Source organism: Micropterus dolomieu, linkage group LG01 (genome assembly GCF_021292245.1).
Source record: "Micropterus dolomieu isolate WLL.071019.BEF.003 ecotype Adirondacks linkage group LG01, ASM2129224v1, whole genome shotgun sequence".
In the NCBI taxonomy this organism is placed as follows: Eukaryota; Metazoa; Chordata; class Actinopteri; order Centrarchiformes; family Centrarchidae; genus Micropterus; species Micropterus dolomieu.
The window spans coordinates 17532719-17553704 of record NC_060150.1 but is presented as its reverse complement, the minus strand read 5'-3'; the positions used below and the strand labels follow the sequence as shown (position 1 = coordinate 17553704).

General features: G+C 43.2%; 1 protein-coding gene across 4 annotated transcripts in view; it reads left to right on the top strand.

The window, feature by feature from the left end:
* zeb2b (zinc finger E-box binding homeobox 2b) overlaps positions 1 to 20986 on the top strand; it is a 90734-nt gene that overhangs the window by 1007 nt on the left and 68741 nt on the right. For 3 of the 4 annotated variants that reach the window (XM_046060481.1, XM_046060473.1, XM_046060489.1), the window contains exon 2: positions 597 to 735. In XM_046060481.1, coding sequence (XP_045916437.1) covers positions 663 to 735 — 73 coding nt within the window. In that variant the 5' untranslated portion in view covers positions 597 to 662. Of the gene's footprint in view, positions 1 to 596; positions 736 to 20986 lie in introns of those variants that run through there. The other variant, XM_046060510.1, reaches the window with a different exon arrangement.

Genomic DNA, 20986 nt, shown 5'->3' with positions numbered 1-20986 from the left:
GAAGTTATAACTTTTAATCAGACCACACAGTGTGGGCTCAGTCCAAGCCGAGGCTCATTCTCGCTTTTGCCGTCTATAACGTGTAAGCTCTGGATCTGACCCTAAATGAAATAAATTGATTTGTTAACCTGTTTCGCCTTCTGTGCCAACCCCGGGCTGAAAGCGCAAAACATGAGTAAATCCTGCCAGTTTTAATTAGAATAAGTAGATTATCTATTTTCTTAAAAGTGAACAAAAATACAAGCCGGATTTTGAAACTTTTCTGAATGAAATAACTATAAGTATAATCCTCATTGGCGAAATGAATTGTGGTTTTCCTAATAAGAGAAATTACAATTCCCTTCCTGCTGCTGCTGTTTGCTTTGCTGTTAATGCCACAAAGCTGAGAGCCGATCAGCTGAAAATCTAAATTAGATGGACACGGATCCCCTCACCGCTCCTTCCCATACTTTCACCCACGGCTCTTTTTTCTTTTTTACAATCTGCCCCTCCATCCAAGTTACATTTGCAGTTTCATGTCGCGCGTCCAGCACAAGTGGATCCCCACGCTAATACCTACATTGTTGGTGCTGCTGTGTGTGTGTGTTTCCCGTCAGATATCAGGCTGAAATCAAGGAATCGAGTCCATGCGAGCTGCCATCTGATCCCACACACACTTATCAATGAAGCAAGAGATCATGGCGGATGGCCCGAGGTGTAAGAGGCGAAAACAAGCCAACCCGAGACGGAAGAACGGTAAGAAAATCACGGGGGAGACAAACCAAGCAGTCGGGGGGTGGGTGTGGGGGTATCTTTGGATGTAAGCCTGGTTTGAAGGTTTTCACTGCGGTTCGGGGGTGTGTGAGGGTCCGCGGCTGGTGCGCATTTCTGCCTTCCCCTTTTACGCAGGGATAAAGGGACCGCTATCCGGGAGAGAAACAGTGCGTAAATGCGTCCTGTTACGGCCCCACTCGAGCTTTTGGAATCTTAAAAAATAGCGTATTTAAAATGTTTTTCAGGGGAGTATTTTGGGAAGGTTGCAAAGAGGTTAGTTGGAAACTTGTGGATGTAGGGATGTAGGAAAGTTGGAGCGTGGCGGTGCCGGCTCATTTCTCGTCGGGACAAAGTCCGCCATGGGGGACTGTGTAACGGTCACTCAGACCATCGCTGACTGGAGCAGACTCATGCTGCTCCTGTAAAAGTCCAATCTTGTGACTTGAGTTGTGATTTCCTTTAATCCACACGCTGGTATGCCTTAGCCGTGATGTTTCTGTCTTTATATAGGCCTTTACACCTCCATAAGACACATTTTCAAGTGATTCCCCCCCCCCCCCTCAACTGTCGCTGTTTTGTAGAATGGTGAAATAATTCACAGGAGATGGCATTTGATAGTTGCTGTAGTTTTTAAACTTGTGCGTTTTTGTTTATCTTTATCACTAAGTTTATTGTAGTGGAGGCATCATAAATAAAAAGGATGACATGTCCGATAAATGCTGGACATTAATTGGGTCTGGACTGGAGCGCTGGAGGTGGAGATTTGTTGGTTTTCTTTCTCCATTTGACTGCACAGTTTCCCACAAGAGGCAAATCTACAGTGACATTTCCTGGCCCCGTTATTCCTGATTATTCCATATAGGCTCCAAACACACTGGCGAAGTGGAGCAGTGTGTGTAAAACATCGAGGCTGTGATTCAGCTGCTCAGATGAGGCTTTTATTTGCTTTCTCCACAACAGTTTTTAAATCTCTGCCCCCACAGGTTATTTATCTAGATCAGATTTCATTCATTGATTTCATACAATCAATAGCAGACAAGCATTTTGTTCCACATTAAATAGCATAGGAGCATAGCAGTGGAGCTGGAGATTTCCAATCTATGTATGTAGATTTGCATTATTTATACTTAAAAGAAAAATAGAATAATAACACACATTTGGAGACATGACAGCCTGTTTAGCTGTGGCCACCTGTTTAGTAAAGGGGACTGAGAGGGAGAAAACCAGTATTGGCTTTTGTACCAAATGCAGCTTTTGATAAAATAATATTAGCAAAGCAAATATATCTTCACACCCTTAAGCCTGACAAGAGACAGCAAGCTTTGGCAGAGGGGGTAAAGAATATTTTTATCTCCTATAAAACGTTGTTACTCTTTCATCAAGGAGAATGTACATTAAAAAATAGATTTGATTTCATACTAGATTTAAAATGTGAAATGTGAATCTCCTTTTTTTTTTTTCTACCATAACAACTAGCTCTGTCTGATGACCCCCACTCCTTCCCTCCCCTCCTCATCCCCTATTCTCCCCCCTGGGAATGCAAAGGCTTATTGAGGCTTGGCCACTCTCCTCTCTCTGTCTCTCTGCCTGTCTCTCTGTCTTCTTCCTGCTTGCATCTGTGGAGGGATGGCAGGGCAGGGCAAAGCGTGTGACGGCCGGCAGGACAGACTCTGACTCCTCCAGCAGGAACTAACCAAAACGCCTCGAATGCACCAAAAAATGCAGCGTACACAGACACACACGTTTGCTATTCTAAATGTTTTACCAGATGGAGGGCGGATGCACCTAGACTCCCTCTTTCTTCCCTTAACTAACAAATCAGATGAATATACACAAATGTTAAATATGTACAATTATAGCTAATTTTGCTGAATGGCTTTTGGAGACGGTGGTGTAAATTATAATTTGCGTGCCACCTGTAATTATTTTTGCTTAAAAAATCGCTAAATGTTTTACCTCTGGGTTAGTTTTTATGTTTTAATTAGGCAACTGAGGCTCAGTGGCATTATATTTTGATGTGATATAATTTTTCATTTAATGCATCCCCACACAGGGATTACTGCAATTGTTTGGATTATTTGCTTTTGCAAAATGGAAGGGGCATTTCAGCATTCTTGCCAATTAGTATTAATGAGGCGTTTGCTCACTAAGTTGTCTAACCAATGACATTCTCATCCAGATGACTGTTGGCCTTCAGGGTTGGAGGTGCTACAGTAGCTTTACTCACTCACTGCCCAGCCTGTCATGTGGTATTTAACCACAGTTCATGACTTATCCCCTCCTCATCCAAGCCTCCCGCACACCGCTGTCTTACAGCTGAAAGACTCTGAAATGGCAGCAATATTTAAAAGCAACGAAACCTGAGAAATGACATTTTTCTATCATCCTATTCCCTACTATTACACCACCATGAAAACCTCTCTCCTCTCCTGGTGTGAAACTTGATCTCGGCAGCGTGAAGTGTTTGAGAGTTTGGCCTTCACCAGGTGTTGCTTGTCACATCCAGCTGTGAGCACCCAAGAGAAAAGCACTGGCACACCTGTTCTTATTTTCTTATTACTCAACCAGCACAAGCATCAAAAACATGTCTTTTGTAGAAAAAAAAAAATCTTTCAGGCACGATTGTGTTGGTTTTGATTTGGGTGATGCGCTGACGAAAGAGGTAATACAGATGTTGCATTCTTTTTCTCATTTGATTCCGCAGTCACCCAGTTTTTTATTTTGCTCCATACCCCAGATGACATTTCGATGTCGGGACATACCCACAGAAATGCACTGATTACATAATCTGAAGCAGCAACAGCAAAAGAGGAAACAGAAAGATGAGGCCAATCTCCCTCACTCCCTCTCTCCCTCTCTCTCTGAGTCTCATTCTGGCTGCTGGAGTTTGATATAGTAGTCTGAATGTGGTTATTAAGGTTATCACAGATCCATGCTTAAGGTGGAGAAAAAATAGGGAAAAGGGTGTGTGTATGTGTGTGTGCATGTGTGGGAGGGAGGGGGGATAGCCTTGCATTCAGACCCAGACAATGCCACATTTCTGCCAGTCTAAACAATTTGTCCAACGCCATTATTCCCCTGCTTTTTTAAAGTTGTGTTCGCAGCTCCTGCAGTAGAAAACAGGGAGGGTAAGACAAGGTGCTCCCTTTCTTTCTCTTCTTTTTCTTCTCCCTAACCCCCCTTCTCCTTCCTGCCATGTCCCATCCACCAACCTCCCTCCCTCCCTCCTCCTTCTCCCAGATTTTCCCTCCTCAAGGTAGGGGCAGCTTTTTGCCATCGTCACTGAGCAAGCGGGGGGTGAGACGAAGAAAGAGGGGAGGAGGAGGGCAGGTTTCGCAGGGCGCTCGCGGACAATTGATTGTCAGTGGTAATGTGTTTCATTTACATGTTTATACCGTCAATAGTGGCGGGGGGTTGTCCACCGCGCCATTCACTGCTGCCATTCCCATACGGGTTGGCAATTGTGTGGAGCAGCAAAATCAGACACCTTACACTCCTGATGGCTTTTTTTCTGCAGGAAGAAGCAGAGAAAAGTGTTTTGCAGTGCATTCATGTTGAGGGAAATTATTTTGTTTAAGCAAGTGAAATAATTACAGTGAGATATCACAGGGGCCGGCAGGAATCAGTCTGTGCGCAGTGTCGTTGTGTACAGACCCGCAGATAGCCGGGGATAAATCTCACTGGAGTATTTTTATAACATCGGCCTTGTGGTTGAATCAAAATAGACACATTCCAATTACCCCATGTAAAACGGCTAGCAGGTTTCCCTCAATGCAGGCTAATAAGGAGGCATATTTGTCCTGCCACAACTACACATTGCACTTTGGCGTGCTGCGTGAGGCTTTATTATTTTCCGGCGCGTACGGTTGCTTTCTGCATCACTTGATTTTTTTTCCTCCCTCTCTCTAACCTCGGTTGCAGTCGTCACGAGCTAAAAATATCCATCTGCTCAAAGTCTGAGTCAAGTGTATATAGCCAAGCACATAAAAATGAATGGACTTCCCTTACGAGATCATTGTGATTTCAAGCAGGAGCATTGATATATAGGAGCAAAAAGGATCTTTGGGTAACAGTGTCATTTTTGAAAGGGAAGGGGACATTTTTATCAGGGAATCTGTTTGTCAGAGGGCCTGGGGTATTTACAGTTATTGTAATTCAGTTGATTTTATTTTATTGCGTATGTGTGTCACAGGGAGACAGAGATACAGTCGTCGCAGTGTGATATCTCCGGCTTTCAAGCTGATATGTTATTCAACAAATCCTCTAATATGCGCTTTCCACAAGGAATTAAATCAGGAATGTAGCTCAGCAACAGCAGCTCCACACACACAACAGCAACACACATGCACAGTTTTTTTTCGCGCTTTGATAAGGCAGATAAAAGCAAATAGCATGGCTTGTGGCTGTAAACCCCCCCTGAAACACACACACACACCAAAAAAAAAGAAAAAAAAAGAAAACTAATGATCATCTCAACTCCATCCTGGACACTGGACAGAAAACTTTCATCCATGCCTCCTCCTCTTCCCAAAAAAATAGCCAAAAAACATTTTTGACACATTTTCTCCTTTTTTTTTATTATTCCATTTTTATATTCTTCCTTCGTCGACCGCCCTGCTTGTGTGAAGATATTTTTCGCCTGGCGGCCAGAGAACACACACTTGCAGAGGCACCGCGAGCCCAGACCCCTGACACCGCGGGTCTTTGGAATGCCTTAGGTACGATTTCACTTTCGCTCACATCAATGCTGACCTGAATGCCTTTCATATCTGATCCGCCGTGTCTCTCCTGGTAAACATCCCCCGGGGGGAGAACAAAGAAAGGAGCTCCTCTTCTTCTTCTTCTCCCTCTTAATCACAATTCAGCCCCTTTCGCCGCTAGCAGCAGGGCTACACATTTGCATTCAGCATCAGAAAAGGGCCTGAGATGAAAAGGGGGGTGAAAATAAAAAGGAGAGCAAGAGAGGAGAGGAGAGAGAAAAAAAGAGGAAGGGAAAAATAGAGAAAGAGGCAGAAAAGGGTGGGTGGGTGGTGGAGAGAAATAACTAGGGTGTTTGTGGTTGTTTGTTGGTCGTCCCCTGGTTACAAGCCTTTTATAGCCTCTCTACTCTAGCAGGGACCCAGGCCTCTCCTGACAGATAGATAGTGTTACAAGATGGCATGCCCACACTATTCGTGGCAACTCATACTTAAGAAGAAGAAGAAGAAAATCCTTTCTGCGTCCAATTGTGCTTAAAGAAGGCGATAATAGTCGGGAGCAGGTGTCTTCACGATACGCTTTTATTTCTTCCCTAGTCTGTTCAGCAGCATGTGCTTCCAAAACTTCTCAGCAGCTTTAAATGTTAAAAAAATGAATTTGCCAGCTCACTTTTGTAGTGCTCTTTGGGGGGTTTTTTTGAGGGAAGAGCAGGTGTTTTTGTGGTCGAAATGAGCCTTTCCTGAATTCTTTATTACACTGCCAAATTTATGAAAACCTATCGAATGAAGATAATAAAAGTTACATCCCCTTTTGTAAACATAGACAACCCAGTTTATCTGTTGCTTTATCAAATGATTAGAAGATATCTTTACCATCTGATTCCAGGGCTAGATGTATGCAAATCTTAAGCAAAGATGGGGACATGGAGGGGAGGGGGGTACCTCAGCTCTTTAAATGGCATCATGTGATATGGATTCCAGTTTTCTTTCTTCCCATTCTCCTTCTTTTCCTCACCCAGAACTTTTTTTTTTCTTTTTGGTTAAGAAGAAGGATTATCAGTACACCTTCCCTCCCTCCTCCTGGCCAAGCTGCGCAGGATTTAGGCAGATTTACTTCAGCAAACACCTTTGGACACTGGGGGAAAGTAGGAGTCTGTTTGCAAAAGGGGCCTTTTGTTCCGAGAGGTTCTGGATAATGCCTTACCAGGCAGCCATGATATTAACCCGTGCTTCGGAGGAATCGGGTGGAGGTGGTGGTGTTGGAGGGGGGGTTAACTCTTTGTATGACAACTCTTTGCTGTTTGTATGTCCCCTCTGTGGCCATCCCTCCTTTTATTCCCCTCAGAAAAATTGCTTTAAGCTGCATTGCGTGTACTTGTTTTTAGTGTTGTTTTGGTGCCTCAAAATTCCTGTGATTTTAGCGATGGGACATATTGGTTTGGAAAAGCGAAGCTGCAGAAGTTGCAGTGTATTTGGGGTGATGCACAATCAAACATGCACAAAAACACACGCACAGAGCAACTGCCACTGCCAAGAACGATGAAAGCGAGAGCGGTGGCTGGGAATCTGTTGCCTGACTAACACTGAGGCATGAATCAGCCAATAGTGAGCCAACTCTGCCACTGTGACTTCCCTTTATGTTTAAACGGCAATAATGATGTATCGTCCAAAACAATGTGGTAAAACAAGCAGCAACGTGGCATTCCCAGCATGCTTTTGGCCTTAATCTTTTGCATTTTGTTTATGCATCATAACAGAGGAGGCAGTTTTACATGTAACACCTGCAGAAGTCACTTTTTGCTGAATGGCAGCTGAACTGTGGCTGAACTTCTGTTTCCTCCCCAGAAGGAACTGCCTCAGAAAAAACTGGTTTTTACTTGCCTGTTAGCCACTTGCAAATATAGCGAGTGCTCTGCTGTACCTACTTGAGATATTAAAATTGTGAGTTCAATTATGCTAATTTGGCCCTGCTGTGTAGTAGTTGAGAGTGAGTGTAGTTTGGACATGTCACTGCATCATGCAAGCATGATGAAAATAGGGCGAGAGCCGTCTCCGTTTTGATTGTCAGAAGGGCAGGTCGCTCGGACAGCGACGACTCAGGACGGTGTGAAAGAAGCAGAGATGGAGAGTGATGGAGCAAAGGTGACAGACTTAAAGGTGTTTCTGGCAGCAGCGTTCTGCCTGTCAAGCTCTGACCCACCTTCCTCCATCCCTTCTTTTTCTCTCTCTCATGATGTGACAGGTTATCAGGGTATCAACTCCCCCCTTTGCGGTAATGTATGCCTGTTCTGCGACACGCTAGTAAGTAAAGTTGCAATGCAGTCAGATGTCTTTCTCCTGCTTCCCTGACTTTATTTCATGCCTTCTTGCTTGTTTTCTCTTTTTTTCCTTCTGCATCTTACTCTCATCCCCATGTTTTCTGTGTTTTCTCCTTTCACTCCTTTGCGATTTTGACAAAAAGCAAACACAGAAATTGAAACTTCAGTGGTCCGGCAAATAATTGCATGCATTTGGACTTTTCATTTACGTGTGTATACTATTTACCCTAAGCCGGCATGTTTTATGCATTGCGTAGGAGGAAAATGCATTTTGAAATATCATGCCTCATTTGAGTCTTTCTCAAGTGAAAATGCAAAGTCTTTATTTGGCCCATCGTTCCGTCTCGTCCTGCTGTTTGCACTTATTCAGTTGTTGTGCCGCGTCTCGCCTGTGATTTTCGACATTTTCCACGCGTCGACTTTTCCCATTTGCGAGGGAGTCTGGGCGCGACAGACGACAGGTTGCTGAGCAGGTGTAAACTAACATTCAGATTTCATAATCAAATGGCAGGGGGGCGAAAACAACTTTAAAAACACCTTCGTTTTCCTAACAATGATATATGTGTGCATGTGCATCCTCGCCTGGATGCACAAGAGAAGTTTGGATGGCAACTGTTCCACCAAATTAAATGCAGTTTTTCCTGTATTTTTAATCCAAGCTTACCTTCAGAGTAGTAGCAGTTGTATGTTTTTTAAAATAATTTGTGTAACATGTCCCCTTTTTCTGTATCAGCCGATTGTTATTTGTCATGTTCACCGCAGTTCAGAAAATACAGTAATATGGATCATAATGGGGAGCGACCTCTCAAGTCAAATCTGTTTCCAAAGTGCTTTTGACAAACAGGATTGTGCCTAAATACAGCAACAAAGGAACAGATATAGATTAAATCAAAAGAACAAACGCACCACAGCTGGTTTCGAGCTTGTGTGTGAATGCAGTCCTGTACTGTGTGTATGTGTGTGTGTGTGTGTGTGTGTGTGTGTGTGTGTGACTTATCACTGCTGTCAACCGTAAAACAGGGCACAGCTTCATGACGTTTGAGGATAAGTAAAAAAAAAAAACATAATCACCTCAAGTGCCCATTAAAATGATTTTCCCCCCCATTTTTTTCCTTTTTACGGCAGCTGCTTCAGAGATGACACCTTTGTGCAAACAAGTGTTGAAAGCAGCCTCCAGTTCTCTGCTCTGATGTCGGCACCGCTGATCTGCAAGCGCCGCTTGCTGCCACATGTGTGCACGCACACACGCACGCACGCACGCGCGTTAAAGGAAACACACACACTCTTTGATGTATGTTTGATTGTCGGGTGGAAGAGCTCTTCTGGCAAGGTCATGGCCGTGTGGAACAATCAATAACAGATCACCAGATTAAGGCATGGTGACATCTGGAAATCTAGGCCTTTTCCACAAACGACTTTCCACATTTTGCAGCACACCGTCCTACCTTTAATTCAGGATAATAGAACATGCTATTTGATCAGGGCTCACTTTCTTACTGTAGTTCATTATTCAAAAGGTGTCCCGCTTCTCTGCCACCTAAGTGCACCCCTCTCGTTACCTTTTTTTTTTTAACGAGGACTTGTCTGCTTTCGTTTGTGCTCCGGTTTCCCCCGTCTCGCATGGAAGTAAATTCAGATGTGTTATCTCAATTTAATTGCAGCCGATTGCCAAGCGAGATTAGGACGAAATTAGGTCATTTTGCGGTTGCACAAATTTCACTCACTTCCACGCTTTCATCTCAGCGTTGATCAAGCACCTTCTTAACCGGAGGTTGCAGCGAAAGGAGGAAATGGTCAGAAATTACACTCTGGCCTCCTTGTTATTCAAAGATTCATTTAACCTTTGGCAAGAGTGAGTCAAGGAGAGCTGAAACATGGAGCGGGGAGCATATCTTCCCCTTTAAATGTCATCTGTGGGGCAGTCAGTGGACATGTGTAGCAAAGTCGACCCTGTTAAAAACTCTGAGAGGTGAATTCACGTGTTAATGAGTTTTGACTGGAGAGGGAGCCCCCTCTCCTGAACGCCTCATATCCCGCCGCTGTCAAATGCGAATGTCAAACAAACACCTCCTCAGGTAGCTGGGGGATAATCACACCGACGGGCCTGTCCTCAGCCTTTCTGACATGCGGGACAAACAGGGGCTGAGGCTGCAGTGGAGAGGAGCTATCCGTGGTTTCAGGCTGCAGTTTGGGTCTGGGTTTGGGGCGTGAGATCAAGGATTTAGAGGAAGCACCTTTAAAATGTGACAGTAAATTAAACATTGGACTGGAGGATGACAGGGCTGAGATCTTTGGGGTTGTGGTTGTAGTTTTGGTTTTGGTTACAAACCAGGAATCCAGGATTTGGGTTTGGTTTGAACAAGACACTGAAGGCGAATTTCAGGGATAGATGCTATGTGATTATTATCATTATCTACTTTTTAAAGTCGTGATGAAGTGATAAAACTGAGGTCTGTGTGGTTGTGGCTGTAGTTTGCTATTGACGCCTCATTTATGGGCATAAAGACAACTGATGTGAGTTAAGGCTGAATTTGGTTACGGCTACTGTTCAAGCTGGATTGCGGGAGAAAAGGCCTGGCTGCAGAGGGTTGGATGGGCATTTCCTGACCTAGAAACCTTGTGGGAGACGACTAAGATCGCAACTATGGAGACCTGATCTCTTATTTGGACGTGTGACTCAGCCTGGTCTTTGGTTTAGGTCAAGGGTTTATGACTTGTGGGCCTGAGGTTGTTTTTTTACATCACTGAGGTTGAAATGTTTAGTATGTTCCTTGTGATTTTGGTTGTGGCCTTATGAACTTCTCTGGGGATTGGTTTAAAAGTCAAGGATGTGACGCTGTTTTTTCCTGCCTTTTTTTTCTTCTCGCATTTGTGTTTTGTAAAGCTTGCAAATGTGTTCTTTTGACCATCAAGCGATTAGTTAGATGCTTAAAGTGTTTAATGAGAATAACCAGAGGGAGATGTATTCCAGTTTAGCCAGAAGTCGATACTGAGATATTTTAAAAAATCTTCAGATGTAACAGTCAAGTTCATTTTTGGACCTTACTTATTTGAAACTTTGCCTTTAATGTGGCCCTCCATTCCATTTCCCCCACCTCTACTTCCATCCATCCCACCAGCCAGCCAGTCATCTAACCAGTCAGCCCACTCTAATTACTTCTCCCCCACCCAAGGGAAGCTACTTCCTTATCGCCCGGCCGTCTTGCTCCGGCATTCCTGAGATAAATTCTCCACCACTTTGTTATTCTTACTACTTAGGGGTATTGGAATTAGCATGTCCATCAAAGCAGACCGTGTACTCTACCTTTTTTCTCACCCCCCCTGTTACGACCTTATCAGTGGTCATACATTACAGCTGGGCATGGGACGTGCCCACGGGCTGCAGAGGTGAATTACGGACAAAGGTATTGAGCCGTGTGTCTGACATCAAAGACTGAGGGATGATGAAGTGATGCAAATGTGCAGCTTGTGGCACTCTTCTATAATCTGGCCTTTTGGAAGCGCAGGTACTTCAGGGCTGCGTGGTGAAAGATTTGTGAAATTGCACTTTGCGGTCCAGGTAGCTGGTGTCCTTTTATATGCTGTGTTTGCATTAATCGAAAACAGTGTATTAAAGAGCTCCCCATGTTGCCAATATTTCACACAGTCATTTACACACCAAGTGAGTTTCACAGCCTTTTAGCCTCTTCATACCTGTTAAAACCCTCACTTGGCAATTTCAAACGTGCATAAGCATCCCTGGGTAAATAATCAGAGCTCCATTCATCCATGCAAACCCCACTTTTTGCAGATGTGTGGGTTTGATCGAGACCGAGCCCTCGCTTCCTTCCTTCCTTCCTTCCGCTCATCGCCGTATGTTTCCCAACATGGTTTATACCTCAACAGCAAGCAGACGCCGCCTTATAAACTGGCAATCACAGTATCCCTAATGTTATTACTTTTCATAATTAGTTACAGCAACACTCATTCCACGACTGGCGGAAAGGAGTATTCCTTAGTAATTAAGGTAATGAAATATTCATTTATGCTACCTTTTCAGCAGTCTCACAAATGAGCCAGCCATGCTTAATGTCCGCCCTGCCTCTGATTTTATTATGATGGCAGACTGGCACATCTGCAATTAGTACTCACACTGACAGTTAACATTTTGTGCGGGGCGGTAAGCAGAGGGAGGTGAGGTGAAGCGGCAGAGGGTGGGTGCACCCTGGTGCGATTACATGCCCCCTCTGTCACCCCCCTAGACCCCACCTTCCTCCTCCAGCACCCTCTGTTCCACTAACCTTGTCTTTTTTTGCCCTTTTTTTGTGTTACCTTTATCTCCTCCTCCCCGACGGAGAGGTTACCTTTTCCCAATGGTGCAAAATCGACTTGACATAACTGTTCATCAGTTTCAGTCCCCTCTTCCACCCCCTCTCTCCCTGCAACTCCCTGCCTCACCCCGAGGTAGTTTGCATCAAATCAGGCCCAGTCAAGCTTCAAGTGGAAATTGGCAGGCCAGAACCTGACAGTGGAGGAGAGAAAGAGGGAGGCAGGAGGCAACTGAAAGTAGGCAAATCGCAGCACTAGAAGCCTGAACTACATCCAAGATGGTTATTTAGGGTCAAGCTTTGGGGTTAAGTGCTAATAAGTCAGTTTAAAGTCAAACCTAATTGAACTGGAGAAGATACATGTTGCTTTTTTTCCCCCCATGTAGGCTGAATCATATTAGTGGGAATATAACTGATAGCTTAGATTTATAGATTTGGACACTTGTTTAAGATTTTAGATTTTAGATTTTTTGCCTGCCAACAACTGTGAATTTTTTGACCATGTTTGCAATTTAGAAGCCAAATCACGAACTGTCACGAAATCCCACTTTTTTTAATACTCATCATAGTCACTAAGGCTGACATGAGCAGTTTTTACCCCAGTGTGAGGTTGAAAAAAAACCCATGCAGCATTAGCGAGCCATGACGTGCATGTTTCTGCTTACCAGATTTTCCTTTTTGTTTTGAAGATTTTAGATACATGAGGCATTCTCAAAATTATGACCAGCCAAGTGTCTATATCAAAAAATTCCCATGAATATTAATTACCAGCTGGGGAAAATAGTAAGTTAAGGGAAGTGCTTTTATTTTGGAATTTGTCTCATATTTTTGCGAGCTTTGAATTTTTCAGGAGGGCACTGGATGGTGGAGGGAACACGTGTTTATGTACTATCGGTCTGAAAATGGCTGACACTTGCAAACAGTCACACATGTTCGCCAGGCAAGTGCACATCTGCACACACATGGACATGGACACACACAATGTCACACACAAACACGTGCCTTTATACACACACACACACACACACACACGCATTTGGACAGAAATGTGCGCATATACACCAACATACGCACATTTGCACACATGCAGAAACACACATTTATACACAAAAACACAAACCCATATAGACACACACATAACTCTATATATCACACACAGATGTACACAGGCACCACATACTCTTCACACACACTCACACACATGCTAATTGGCAGACAGACAGGTCACAGCAGACGCAGATGTGCAGTTTCTTTCTTTTTTTTTCCCTCTTGAACCCCACCGTGGCCCTCAGAGGGAAGCAGATAAGGACTTTGTGATGAAACTTTTAGTGAATCTCGCTGCTCCAGTTCTGTCGCGGCCACGTCACAAAGCTCAAAGCGCTGCCACCCCCACCCCTAGCTCCCTGCCCCTCATAGCTTCCATATATTCTTATTACAGTAAGGTTGAGTGGGAGAGGTGGGTATTATTGTGTTTTTATTCATTTCTTTTTCCCTTCTGAGTGTCCACAAGTGCATATTTCAACTCAAGGCCTTGAAAGGTACACTCAAGTCATATTTTCTTCACTTCCATATCTCTTGTTTTCTCTCAGTCACACTGTTTCTCTCTTTGATCTTTTCTTTCACTGCTTCCATCGTCTGCCTTCCCATTGTTTTACTTTTTACTTCTTAGCACTTTCTTTGCCACCTTCTGCCTTTTCCCTCCGTCTGTCTTAATCTTTCTTTCCCCTTCCACCTCTCCCCACCCTCATATTTTTTTCCCTTTCCCCCTGTCTTATTCCTCTTCTCCTCCCTCCCTGCCTGTCCTGAGCTTTGCATGTGCTCTGATGGGCTGATGGCCGTTTCGACAGGGCAGCATTGAGGTAAAACGGTGTGACGGCAGAGTTTTGTTAAGCCGAGAACAAAGGCTCAGAGATGCCGGGCCAAACCATTGTCCCTCGCCCATATTGGCCTTGCCACAGTTTTGCAGGATTTAATGCTCTGTTTACCTCCAGCCAATCGCCACTAATATTCAAAGAGGAGCTTCTTCCTTTTAGATGCACCTCAGGATGATTTAAGATAGATCCATAAAAAACTGCAGCTTTGCTCGTGGAGGAGGGATTTAGAGAGAGTGACAAAGCTGTACCTTCTGAAAACACGTATCTTCTTTTTTCTTTCTGTGCCTTTAGTCTATTATGAATGGGGGAAGTCATAATTCAAATCATAATTCTAAGTTTGTAGTTCAGCATCTTTGAAATAAAATGTCAACCAAGGCCTTAAGTCACATCATGTCAACGTGTTGTTATGATACACAGTACGTGTAATCCATGTAGTATACAGTACATGGAGCGTTATCTTAAGTTTTCTAAATCTAAAACAATTTATCTCATTTTCTTTTCAAATCATGCAACTCATTTTCAAAACATTCAAAACTGCAAAGACTGCAAAGAGACCACTCTCCCCCATGCTCATGTTAAAGATGACCGGACCAATTTTAGACTGCAAAGCCCCTTCAGTAAGTGTCTGTCACTGTGACTGGGAGAAAGATATGAAGCAAGTGTGTGTGTGTGTGTGTGTGTGTGTGTGTGTGCGTCTGTAACACAGAGAGAGAGGGAAAGAGTGTGTGTGTGGATGTGTGTGAGTGTGTGTGTCTGGTCCGTTGGAGTTCCCCTGCATGGTCTTTGGGCAAACTGAAAGCCGCGCTCAGTGGGATTAGAGAATGAGTGTTGCTGGGGGTGGCTGAGGGCGGAGGACAGAAAACAGGAGCATTCTGGGAGTTTTTTCTGCCCTTTAGCAGGATCTTTGTGATGATCTCCATAGGTCTTCTATAGAGGAAACCCTTTTAAAGCAACACTGACTGTTTTACTGTTTCCAAAAGGATGCATATGTACAAGAATCCTCATTCCTGAACGAGCCTGATAGGAAAATCCTTGTAATAAAATTTAAGAATAAATCCTTAAAAATCCATTCTGCCGATGATCAGTTTCAACTTTTTACATAGGACGTCTGACTAATAGGCAAGTGTCAAGATGGAGAATGTTTACTCTCTGAGTAAAAGTTGTGACTCAAAGCTAACGTAAGTTTGTTTACGTAAAAACCTCTCCCATGCGCCACTGCCGTGTGTTTTGGTTTTTACTGCTATAGTCACTCTGACATTAACATAAAAGCGAAGTTTGAGAGAACAAGGGGCAATAAACACAGTCTAAAGCTCCGTCATCGAACCCAATGATATTTTCACGAGCACATAAAGATTATGAGTCCATTGCAGTAGCACCCATCTGTGCTTTCATTTCCAGCTATATGCTCAGCAGTTAAAGGGGAGGCTGAGGAAAGAGAGAGGATGACTTTCATTTGGTTACATAGTTTGTTAAGGTCAAAAGAGAAGAGAAGAGTTTAATCCCCCCAACAGCAAGCCCTAAAACCCCGGGATGATTGGCAAACAAGGAGGTTGACAACAATTGTTTTGGGGGAAAGAAAACAAATAAGACACTTCCTGACAAATCCTCTCCATGCTTCTTTGGCGATTAATGGGTTAACTAAATGAAACAATTTGTCAACAGACAAACTCATGTCTATCCAAACCCTTTCTGCTGCTGATTTTCCTTCTTTTTTTCTTTTTTTTCGCAAAACAATTACAAAATTACAGTAGATAAAAATTGAACGGCGCCAGTATTTATGCAATCAACATAACGAAGAAACAAAACAATTTAATGTGGAAAAATCATCATTCATCTGCATTATAATTGCTTCTCTTTCACATCTACGGGGATGGTTAATTAAAATTGTGATTAAATGCGCCTGCACTGCCTAAGATGTCTTCCCCCTAAACAGGTGCTACAGAATTTAAAAGTAAAGAGAAAAAGCTAATTAGCATTGGAAATTGAGAAATTGCCTGCAAGAATCAGTGTTAATTTCAGTCACTGATGAGGTAATTTATAAAGGAGGAGCGCTGAGGAGTCTGTGCAACACGAGAGATTGCAACACCCCCCACCCCCCCATCACCACATCCCTGCTTTCTCAGCGTGCAGGTGAAGCTGTTTGGAAAATATTGAAGCTGTTTGGTATTCCTTCTTCGTTAGTATCACTTTCGGAGTTCATCTGTGCCCCCACAACGCCTAAATAAACACCCAAGACTAAATAATTATATATAAGGGCATCACACACAAACACACACCTTTCCCTTCAGAGGGAAATAAACCAGGAAAAGCACTTGCAATACGAGAAATAAAGAAATGCATGTAAGTCATTAGGAAACAGAGATGTACAAACATACAGGCGACTTTGCCGCTGTCTGAGAAATTGTCTGCTGTTGTTGGATAAAAGCCACATATCTGTGAAAAAGAAAAGAATAACAAAAAGGACTTACTTCCTCATTTACAGTCTTGTAGTTTGTAGTTGTAGCAGCTTTCAGTGTCAAGAAGCTCGCTGGACACACAAACGGCAGTTGTAAAATTTTTCAGTTCAAGTTAGGGAAAACACAACATCAAAATTGTGGTGCCGTGGTTTTTTCCTACTGGACTCTGAACCGAGCGGCGCTCAGGATGTTGGCCGCCGTCCCCTGTCCCACTCAGAGTTTCCAGAAACTTCACAGATACTGCTGATCTCTAGCTCTCGTGTACGCTGTTCCTAGTAATTACCTGTCATTGTCCATCATTATAGTTGGCCTTGGAGAAATGTCAGGCCTGGAACAAGACAGAGCCAAACTGTTCCATCATATTCTGAACTTGGCCGCAATTGGGTCACAACTCTCTCTGAACTATCTATCTAATCTATGTTATTTACCTTGAAATATGTCAAAGTATGCATAAGTTGACATGCATCTGTCAGTGGTTCTTCTTTGGTTTCGTGGCACATGAATAAAGTGGTCTTTAGGGACAAAATGTGAGAAAAGGGCCCAAAAAGTTAGTTTGATGGTTGGCCTGATTTGTCACCAGCATTTATTTTGTAAAGACTTTAGGGGAGATGACACAGACACCAGCAGCCCACATTTTCACAGAAATTGGTGTTCTTAAACCATAAGGGAGCTGGGCAGGTGGGAGAAGGGGTTAAGCTAGCAGGCCGTAGGTCATTAGGCTTCCATGGTGTTGGAGCTGAAGCATCAGCCAGCACGAGGTTAAAAAAATGGAAAGCCAATTTGCTGAGACATACTCTGTCAACCTTTCATCATAACTGGGGCCTTTTTCTTTTAGATTAAGTCCAGTGAGCAGAACTCAGCCGCCTGTCAGCCCCTTAAGCCAACCCCCCCCCTTCACTTTTTAACAATCGCCTCTCTCACTCAGCCTCAAAGCTCCCCCAACTCTACGGCTGCTATGTGACAAATCATATACTTATACACATATACTATACACCCCTCCTACCCCATGCTTTTTACATCAAGCTGCTTGTTGCAATGCTGATTTCTTTGGAGTTCTCTCATCATGAAAACTGAGGTGTTTTTGTTTCTTTTTCAAAATCAGCATGGTTTGCATGCACCAGTTTAGCTGCTACGTGGTTTATAGGGAACCCCCCCACCCCACTCCCTCCGTGAATTTGGATAAAAAACAAGTGTCCAAAGAAATCAGGTTGCTTCTGACGATAAGTGTGCTAGACTTCAACATAATATAACCTCATAAAGTTCAATGACCTGCCAATGGGTCAGCCTTTACGAACTCATGCTGCGCAGCCAAGCATTGTTCAAACCCACAAAACTGTATTTTAAATTCTAGTGGAGATCCCAAAGTGAATTTTGAGGAAATATGGATGAAATGATGCACAGGACATCAAGAATATTTCCATTTGATAGTCTTGGATTCGAATATTTCATTGTGAATGTCACATAGCCTTTTGAAGAGTTTAAACAAAATTATATAGAATATATATTTTTACAAAACTACTTGAGGGGAAATAAAAAAAGGTAAAACTGGATGTCTTACAAATGTGTCGCTCGTTTACAGCAACAAACAAGCAGAAGAACATAAAGGAATTTGTCTAAAGTCTTTCATGCATGTTAGCCACAGCATAGCTCCTTCATGATTATTTTATTTTATGACCTCCCCCTCCCCCCAACATCCTTTTCCTTTTTCTTCCTCTTTTTTTTTTCCCTACTCAGAGTCACTCCGCTGAACAGGTCAGGCTGTAAGTGACAAGGTATTTCGTCGTTTTGTGAACCTTTGCCAGACTGATTGTTCGGTGCAAGTGTAGTGTAACTGAGCCGCTTGTAGCTCGCCGGAGTGTGGAAAATAAGATCGAGGGCTGATTTTTTTTTTTCCACCCCTTCCCTCCCTTCGCCCTCCCTCTCTGCCTCTCACTTGGTCTTACAACAATGTGAGATAGTAAAATAGATATCTAGTAGCTCAGTGATAGCTCCCATGTGCCGATGTCGCTCTTCATACATTTCCGTTCCACCTGACAGCCTGCTGTATTGCTCCAACATTTACACTCACACCAGTTTGACCCGTGACCACTTGTATGCTATTACCGCCCAGGCTCTAGCCATACTGACTCCTCTGTTTTCACCCAGGTTATGAATGTGAGTCATTCCTGTACTGCCAGCACCGTTCTGAACCTCTTTAAGTTGTCGACACGTTTCTGCACCAGTGACACCCAAGACAAATTCTAGTTCTGTTTCTGGTTATTCCTTTAAATCAACTGGTGATTCCGGCCATTTTATAGACTCCACTAAATCATGAGTGCATGCAGAGGAAATCACTGTAGATTCTTACTCACCATGTCAGGCCAAATAGATGGGTGTTTCCAATAAACATCCACTGGTTTCAAATGTTTTCTGATTAAATTTTTTGCTTGATTCTAGTGCAGTGTAATATGGATGCTTATTTCTGGAAATACCTTAAATAAGGTGATTTCTGCTGGGAACTGTTTAAAGTAAAGTAATGTAGTGGCAGAATGTTTTCCTTGTTTTAAGAAAGTACATTTTTGAGACTAATTTTTAGGCACAAAATGACTTGATAAGATGAAGATTCTTGAAAACTGCCTCCCACGCAGCAAAAGACTTATCAACTCTTTTTCCCCCAATGAATAATCAACTTGTCAAGTATTTTCTAAAACATGGGTACATTGTTCAAGTTTCTAGTCCAGTGACACAATACAGTGACAGTCCATCCGTCCATCCATCCATCCATCATTCGTCAACCGCTTATCCTGCGTACAGGGGCTGGAGCCAATCCCAGCTGACATCGGGTGAAAGGTGGGGTACACCCTGGACAGGTCGCCAGTCCATCACAGGGCCACACAGTGACAGTCATATCTGGAATATTTCTCCTGGAAAGAAGTAAAAATATCCTTGGTGATATGGTAGATTTTGCTTGACTTTTACTTTGTTTTAAGAAAATATGTTTTTTGAGACTACATTTCTGTTAAGATGGTGTTTTTTGTTGACATTTGGGAAGTAAACCCCCAACCACTTGCAGAGTCAGTATCTTGCTGCTCTTCTCAGGGCCACAAAACAGTATTTATGTTGTAGCAGACGAAGGAAACCTCTTGTGTGTAGCCCTGCAAAGTCTGCATTGTTTATTACTTAAGGCATGGTTGGGAGATGAGGGAGTATTTGTCAAAGAGAATCATCCTGTAGCTTGTATCTGTCTTTCTTTGTGATTTAATAGGTGAAGATGATTCATCAGTACTGTCGGTTTCCTGCTGGATACTTACAGGGCTTTAAAGAAGGATATGATGTGATGTTTGTGTTGATGTAGTGGTGGTGGAATTGCAGTTTATAGGGGTAAAAGGGATTTCTACAACTTCAAAAACAAGCCAGACAGAAACAGAAGAAAGACCTCCCTAAAACCCTCCGGGAGAGACTCATTCGACGACACCGGGGTAGAGAAAACAATCGCTAATATTAGGAAGGGGGAGGGGGGAGAAGACACTCACACACAAACAAAAAAAAAACCTTGAGTTTGTTTATGTGCACATAATGTGAGTCTGTGCGCCCGGTGAAGCGCCGCAAATGGGAGAAGTATGCGTGGGTTTCTCAGGTAACAGGATTACGTGGGCACATAATTGATCCATTTGGGGGAAAAATGACAGGGCTCTAAAGAGGCCTCGGCTTTGGAAATGGAGTTTATGAAACAGGCATTCGTAAATTCAAAGGAATCAATATGTCAATTTTATTACATCTCCGGGCCAGATGGGCATTAAAGGCACAGCTCATCCCTCTGCTTCTCAAGCTCTCTCTCTCTCTTCAGTCATCTCATTCTTGGGGTCTCTCTGTCACTGTCTTTCTTTCTCTTTTTTTCTGTCTTTTTCATTTTTCTGCATCTTTGTCTCTCTGATTGTCATTATCTGCAGATGTTTGTATGGCAAAGGTCTGTTGCCCTCCCTCTAGTTTATCCTTTCTTTCTCAGGGTGTGTCAATCTCTGTCTTAGACTATGTCACCACTAAGCTAGCTGAATTTGGCTGGGACAGACTGAGTCTTAGCTGGTTAAACTACTCTTCTGTTCCCTCCTGTTTGTGATTCTGTCATTCCTGTTTACCTATTTTTCTGATTCTCTTGTCAGACCACCGAATGAGCAGCTCATAAATGCTACCTGTTAACAAGGCTAGGTCCTAAGCTTGCTGCCCTGTTTGGAGTGAATTATCACAAAGACAGGTTAGAGGCTTCCTAACTTTACTGACACACAGCCTCTAACCAGGCCTACAACATCGTTGTCCATAAGTTTTCCCTATTGTAACTAAAACATGAGATCAGCATTTCAAGATTAATGCAATCTGGAGGCAGTTTTATCTGTTTCTCTGTTTTCAGGTGTTGAAAACGTCATCTTTGTGTGGAATTAGGGTCTAATTGGAGAAAAAATTATTTATTTTCAAATGTGTCAGTGAGTAGTCTTGCTTACTCTCTCTGTCTCTGTCTAACCCTCACTTTCCTTTTCGCTACCTATCTACAAATGTATTTTTGACAACGCTTTCCCACCCCCTCTCACTTCTTTTCTCTTTTCCTTT